Genomic DNA, 7630 nt, shown 5'->3' on the forward strand with positions numbered 1-7630 from the left:
TTTTTCCCTTGGCATCTTTTTAGATGAATGTGAAATCAATCAGGTTTCCCTCTTTCCCCCAAATTATAGCTGATTGGATTGAATCATGTCTCCCAAAACTGTGTCCTGTAAATCATAACTCTATACTTGTGGTTGTATTCCATTTGGGAATAGGGATGGGTTTCTTTGTTAATGAGGCTGTATCAGTGTATGGTGGTTTTTTTTTTTTTTTGGATGGGATCAAGAGTGACAGTTGGCCTCATCTATTGATGGGAATGTATAATGATGCAGGTGTTGTAGAGAACAGTCTGGCATTTCCTCAAAAAGCTAAACACAGAATTACCATGTTGTTGTTGTTAAGTGCCATCACGTCAGTTCTGACTCATAGCGACTCATGTACAACAGAACAAAACACGGCCCGCTCCGACGCCATCCTCCCAGAGTTGCCATGCTTGAGCCCATCGTTGCAGCCACGGTATCAATCCATCCCATTGAGGGTCTTCCTCTTTATCGCTGACTTGTTACTTTACCAAGCATGATGTCCTTCTCCAGGGATTGCTCCTTCTGACATGACCAAAGTAAGAAAAATGAAGACTGGTCATTCTCACTTCTAAGGAGTATTCCAGCTGTACTTCCACAAGCACAGATTCATTTGTTCTTCTGGAAATCCATGGTATATTCAATATTCTTCGCCACCACCATAATTCAAGGCAGTCTTCTTTTTTCATTGTCCAGCTCTCATGCATATGAAGCTACTGAAAATACCATGGCTTGGGTCAGGCTCACCTCAGTCTTCAAAGTCAGATGAGGCACAGGAAAGCAAGCACAAATGGAGGGGAAGGTCCATGCCATGAGGAGATTGCCACGGAATCAAGGAACTCCAGGTCTATGGAAACTGAAGGATAATGTTCAATGAACGTTGGTGTTCAATGCTTCAAATTTTTCTTCAGATGGTCTCTAAATTCAGGTGGGATATAAGCAAGGTCATATTTTGGCTCTTGTGCACTTGTTTTACTTTTCTTAACTTTCAATGTGAACTTCCATATGGAAAATTGATGGTCTGTTCCACAGTCAGCAAATGATGGTCTGTTCTACAGTTCACACAATGTTATTAAAAGACACAAGGGAAGAAAAGACCAAACTGAATGTCAGAAGAGAGTGTAAAACTTGCTCTTGGATGTAGAATATGTTAAGTGAGTGGAAGAAATGAAGAAGTAAAAGAGCTGAATAAAAGATTTCAAAGGGTGGCTCAAGAAGGCAAAGCAAAATATAATGAAATGTGTGAAGACCTGGGATTAGAAAGTCAAAAGGGAAGGACATGCTTGGCATTTCTCAAGCTGCAAGAACTGAAGACAAAATTCAAGCCTGAAATTGCAGTATTGAAGGACTGTATGGCAAAATATTGAATGATTCAGGAAGCATCAAAAGAACACAGAAGGAGACTTCCGGTAAGATGGAGGACTAGGCAGAGAAGCGACTCAGACCCTCTTCAACAAGAAAAGAAAAACCAATTGACAGAGATGTAGAAGATGATCCTGGAGCCCTGATCTTTGACAGGAAGTGGATTAGGCACCAACTAGTGGAAAAAACTGAATGAAAACAGTGAGTACAGAGATGGTCGGAGCTGCAGTCTGTCAGCTACTCTGACGGGACCAACAGCCTGAATATTTCCAAGTGGTGTTGGGACCTGAGAATTGACCTAAAGATCAGCCCTGGTCACCACGGGCTGGAAGGATGACTGAGCTGGTGGCCTATGACTATGAAGGGAAACAGCAAGGAGGGAGACAACCTGAGCTATTGACTTTCTGCTCCTGAGGGCGCAGTCATTTTGATTGTTTACATGTGGTGGCCATTTTGGATATTTAAAGTGACCAAGGACCCAGTCATTTTGAATATTTATAAGCGGTGGCCATTTGGATATTTAACATGATGTGGGCCCTGGCACAGGCTGAGTGGCCTTCTCTCCCTGGCTATGCAGCATCCTGGTGAGTTTGAGAGGTGCTCAATGTTGATCTTTGATTACACTGGCGCCTCACTTCCTATCTCATTATCCAGCATTTCCCATTTACAGCAATAGTGAAAAACCCACTACCTGGTTGTATTGTGTACTCACGGCTTCGTCTGGCAGTAATGACGTGTGAGGAGGGAGTAACGCTGGCTGTGGTGGTGAAGGGTGTGTGGCAACTTGGCTGGGCCGTGATTCTCAGTTGTTGGCAGTTTGCAGTGATGGAATGGGGCACTGATGTAGTGATGTGGTCATCCTCCGTTTTATGATCTGATGTTCTCATCCTTCGTTTTTGCGTAACATTGATTTCCTCATAAAGACGTGATCTTTGGGACCTGCTATGTCCATGAATGAGGATTGGGTCCATGGTGGTGAAAATATATACCTCAAAACACACACCATTCGACAATGTCTACCTGCGTCATTCAGGGGTGGTGATTACAGTCAAGGTGGGCTTCCATCCTCATTATCCTTTCCCTTAACCTCATCTCAGTGCTCCCTGAGCAAATAGCACTCCTTCCTGTCCCCTCCACCCCTGCTAACCACTAGGAATCTTTGGTTTCTGTACCTTTGCTTGTTGCCTTTCTCTGAAGTCACACAGTATTTGTCCTTTTGTGATTCAATTTTTTTACTTTTAAAAAAGTTGTTGTTGACCACGCACCCAGTGCCCACGCCCCGATGCAGCACTGTCTACGTGCACAGCTAAGCGACGCTGACCACAGGCTGTACACTGGATGGCCCTTCTCAGTCTTCTTCTCTGGATGATTCCCCACCTCGAATGTGAACTCACTGCCCTCAAGTTCCTGTCGAATCTTTCTCAATATCCTTTTCATGAAATCCTTCTGCTAAAACTGGCCAGGGCTCGTGTCCATTGGGACCTCTGGTGGTGTAGTGCCTCAGGCATTTGACTGCCAACCAGAAGGCTGGTGGTTCAAACCCACCAGCCACTCCTCGGAAGGAAGATTGGGCAATGTACTTCCACAGAGATATCACCTCAGAAACCCAAGGAGAGATTGCTATGAGTCAGATCTGACTCAAGAATTTGTGTGCAGTTCCTTGTCTATTATTTGCCACTGAGTTCCCTAACTGAAATATGCTGGAATGCAGCCAGTCGTCAGGTGAGGACTGAAACCCAGAACTGGGGAGCTGGAGGATGTCCTCTGACTAATCTCTTCTCTTCTCTGTGTGCTTGCTCCTTTAGTTCCTCTCTGCAGTCCCCTCTGCTCCTCAGTTTATGGACCATCACTGGAGCAGACAGAAGAGGGTTGGGTTTACACATTCTGTCCAACCCAGAGAGTGGTGAGGACTGGCTGTCTCTTAATCCCACTTCCAAACATCCTGGTCCTTTGAGCCATGGCGAAGGGGGAGGGGATGTAGGATAAACACATTGCTGGGGCCCCACTACCCTGAAACCATGTGGATTAGGGGTCCCACTCTGAGAAAAGGTTACACTGTGTGGGTTGGAAAGATATCTCAAAGGGGTCTTGAGTTAGTAAATCACAGCATGGGGGTTCTCCTTGAGATGACCCCCTTCGGACTACCCTTGATCCCACGTGGTTTCATCGGCTAACTCCAGATGTGGTGTATGTTCCCAGGATTCTCATATGCAAAATGGAGATCACTAATCACCAGAAAGATGACCACACATGAGAAAGCAAGGGGTACACAGAAAACAAAGCACTAGCCCCAGTGTGAAGACAGGAAGTGAGAAGAAAAAGAATTTAGTAACTGAATTTCCACAGCCATGGACATAGAACCAGAAAATCAAGGTGATGAAGTTGGAGGTCCTAGGGGGTTCTGTCTGGGATTTGTCTCCACCAAGATGGCTCTATGACTAATATTTTCAAGTTTTGACTCAAAGTTGCATCTAAACCTTAGATAATGTTTGTCCTCATTGTTTGGTCCAAAGAGGCTGAAAGGTAGCTGGGACCATTACTGTCTTCTCGTCTCTAATGAGGCTCTCAGGGAATCTGGAGGCTCCGGTAAATGCCTGCTCTGTGAGTCTCCAGACACCCTTCCTGTGCCGGGGGCTGAGGCCATGCACTCAGCTCCTCATTCATGAACACTCAGCCTGCAAACCCCAGTGAAAAACCCCTGTCCTTCCAACCAGTGACCTCGGTCCGGGTCTGAGAAGGTGCAGTGAGCCTGGGACTCCAGGTGACAGCGAGGGCTACCATTCCTCCCAGGTAAGAGTCAGACACTGGAGGCCTCACCAGTAACTGCTTGTTGGGGTGGAAAGCCTTGTAGAGGGGCTCCCCACTAAGTCATGTATGTAAGTGAGGCCACAGCTCTAAAGTCATCACCCAGGAATGACCAGGACATGTCCTGTCTGCTTAGGAGTCCCTGAACTGAGGGCATCACTGGTCGCTGAGTTTCTTTCTTTCTTTTTTTAGTTTATTGTGCTATAAATGAATGTGTACAGAGCAAATTCATTTCCCAGCGCATAGTTCATACATGACGTGTCCCATAACATTGGTTGCATTCCCCACAGTGGTTCAGCCCTCTCCCTCATTTCCACCCTGGGCCCCCCATTTCCTTTCATCTGGATTTTCTACCCCTTCCTGCCTTCTCACTTCACTTTTGGGCAAATTGGCTGAGTTTCTGCCTGCACCTTTGGGTCATTTCCATTTTAACTTTACTATTGGACTGAGGGAACTCAGTGGCCACAGTCAGGAAGTCCTGACTCACAAGTCTGTAAAGGCTCTGTGAGCCCGAGCCCAGGAAGGAGCCACGGTAGCAGTGGTACTAACCTGATCACTTTAGAAGCAGTGACTGATCAAGGGCTGATGTAATTCTCTGAGCACATGTGTTAGCAATGAAAGGGGATGAGATTCTCTTGATGATGCAACAGAAACTCAGAGAAGGTAAACCTTTGCTCCAGTACAACATCACTGACGATACTGATGACATCAGTCACCCATATTCAATACTCACTATATGTCAGTCTCTATGGTAACCATTGTGCATATGTATTGTCCACTACTCAATACACGTCATAAACTCTCTGTTAATATTTCATATTTACAGTGTTTAAAAACATTTACTTTTATAAACTCATAGTAAGTAGAAAATACAAACACTATAAAAGGATCTAGAGACAATACCACCATCACAATCTTTTGAGCATCCTTTCAGAGGCACTATGTATGCATCAGTATTTGTGCTGATTTTGCTAATGAAGAAATGGAGGCGTATAGAGGTCCTACAGGTGGCTAAAACCCCCAGGGAACAACATCCTAATGACTTACCTGTGTCACACAGAGATACCTTCTTGTGATCTTCTTGGGAGATGGCAGTTGTCCCATCCCCACCATCTTTTCCAGGTTTTAATATACATCCTGTCTAATCTACACCTGGACCCCGGTGCCCACGCCCATGAGCAGGACAAACCAGTCGAGCGTCTCCGAGTTCCTCCTCCTGGGGCTCTCCAGGCAGCCCCAGCAGCAGCAGCTCCTCTTCGTGCTCTTCCTGAGCATGTACCTGGCCACGGTCCTGGGCAACGTGCTCATCCTCCTGGCCATCAGCACAGACTCCCGCCTGCACACCCCCATGTACTTCTTCCTCAGCAACCTGTCCTTTGTGGACGTCTCCTTCTCTTCTGCTGCTGTCCTCAAGATGTTGGACAACTACATTGTTGGGAGTCAGACCATCTCCTTCTCTGGGTGTCTCACTCAGCTGTATTTCCTTATTGTGTTTGCCTACATGGACAATTTCCTCCTGGCCGTGATGGCCTATGACCGTTTTGTGGCTGTGTGTCACCCCTTACACTATACAACAAAGATGACCCCTCAGCTCTGTGTCCTCTTCGTTGCTGGGTCCTGGATCATTGCCAATCTGCATGCTCTGTTGCACACCCTGCTGATGGCTCGACTCTCGTTCTGTGCAGACAACATGATCCCCCACTTCTTCTGTGATGTGATTCCTCTCTTGAAACTCTCCTGCTCTGACACACACCTCAATGACATGATGATTCTTGTTGTAGCAGGGCTGGTAATGATGGCTCCATTTATTTGCATCCTTGTATCATACATCCTGGTTGCTGGTGCAGTCCTGAGAGTCCCATCCACAAAGGGGAAATGGAAGGCCTTCTCCACCTGTGGCTCCCACCTGGCTGTGGTTTCCCTCTACTATGGCACCATCATTGCTGTGTATTTCAACCCTTCATCCACCCACTCATCTGAGACAGACACTTCAGCCACTTTGTTGTACACAGTGGTGACCCCCATGCTGAACCCGTTCATCTACAGCCTCAGGAACAAGGACTTGAAAGGGGCTCTACGAACACTGATCGGCAGAAAGAGGTTTCCTACCTGATGAAAGCATCAAAGCTGAATCTCATTCTGAAGCAAAGTTCTTTTTCACCAAGTGGTGTAAGGTAACAGTTGTTTTGTCAAAGCCAGTCTAGAAAATAAATAAATAAATAATTCTAGGTGCACCTAGAAGACTATCGTGAGTTATTCCTCAGCAGTCTGGGGTTCACCGGTAGCCTTGCTGTGTGTGTCAAGTAAGGGGACTATTTTAGATTCCTATCTTTTGAATCGTTTTATACCCAAAATTTTCCCTTTTAGGTGGTCTGTTTGGACAGACACATACTAAAGTATTTTTGAACATCAGAATCACCTAGGAAGGTTTTCAAGCCCTCTGATGTCCAGTGCCCAGTACTGACCAAATAAATCAGACTCTCTGGGGTGGGGTGACCCTGATAGTTTAAGGAAATTCTCAGGTGATCCCAATGTGCAGTCAGGTTGAAAACCACTGGTCTACCTAACACTTCCTTTTATGTCCTCATGATGGTCAGTCATGAGTTGTTTTGGGTCTCAAAAACCCTCACAAACTATTGTTGAGAGTTAGACAAAAGGATGGCAGGGTGAAATGTGAGGACTCAAACGGGTAAAAACATTTCAATGGAAGCAGAGTGCCTGGTGAACTTTGTGGCCCAGAGCACCAAGAGGGGAAGAAGCACAGAACGGTGGAAACCCTTCATGACCCTCTGGCTTGGCTGCCTGCCTTTGGGGGCGGGTCTAGCAGGGGTCATGTCTTTGATATCAGGGGACTACATCAACATTTGTGTTATCTCTGTCAGGACTAGTTGTCTTTTCTTTCTTCTCAGGCTAGCAATCCCCTGCCCATCCTACACCTTCAAGAATGAAGTCAAAGGTCACTTCTTCTCTGAAGGCTTCTGACTCCCTCTTCTAGGGCCTATGGTTCTATTTTTCTTTGGATTGATTGCACATTGTACTATAATTATTTGTCTATCACCTCATCCCCCTGCACAAGGCTCTCTACAGATTATGAGACCCTCCAGATCTAACTACATGTACCATTAGCCCTGTATCTCTATCGGCTGGCACTGCTCCTGGACCCAGGGCAATAATCAATCTGTTGATATTGTTGTTGTTATGTACCATCGAGTGAAACCCGACTCATAGCAACCCCTCCTTGGGTTTCCGAGGCAGTATCACTACGGAAGTAGGATTGCCCAACCTTCCTTCCGAGGAGTGGCTGGTGGGTTTGAACCGCCAGCCATAATCAATATAGGGTGAAAAAAAATCAATGGATGAATATTTTGTTAATTTTCATATGAGAAGGAGTTTAAACATATAACACTTTACTGCTCTGAAGGTAATACCTACACACTTTGCAAGA

General features: G+C 45.9%; 1 protein-coding gene across 1 annotated transcript; it reads left to right on the forward strand.

The window, feature by feature from the left end:
• Window positions 1-5359: 5359 nt before the first annotated feature.
• On the forward strand, window positions 5360-6298 carry LOC103195921 (olfactory receptor 1361-like). Its single transcript, XM_007939563.1, has one exon. It carries the CDS (start codon window positions 5360-5362, stop codon window positions 6296-6298), a length of 939 nt encoding a protein of 312 aa, XP_007937754.1.
• The last annotated feature ends 1332 nt before the right edge of the window (window positions 6299-7630 follow it).

This window comes from Orycteropus afer, unplaced genomic scaffold, assembly GCF_000298275.1.
Source record: "Orycteropus afer afer isolate SDZICR_OR568_19922 unplaced genomic scaffold, OryAfe1.0 scaffold00061, whole genome shotgun sequence".
Classification (NCBI taxonomy): Eukaryota; Metazoa; Chordata; class Mammalia; order Tubulidentata; family Orycteropodidae; genus Orycteropus; species Orycteropus afer.

Excerpts from the sequence above, each read along its gene's own strand:
- LOC103195921 (XM_007939563.1), top strand. The coding sequence starts at position 5,360 with ATGAGCAGGACAAACCAGTCGAGCGTCTCCGAGTTCCTCCTCCTGGGG.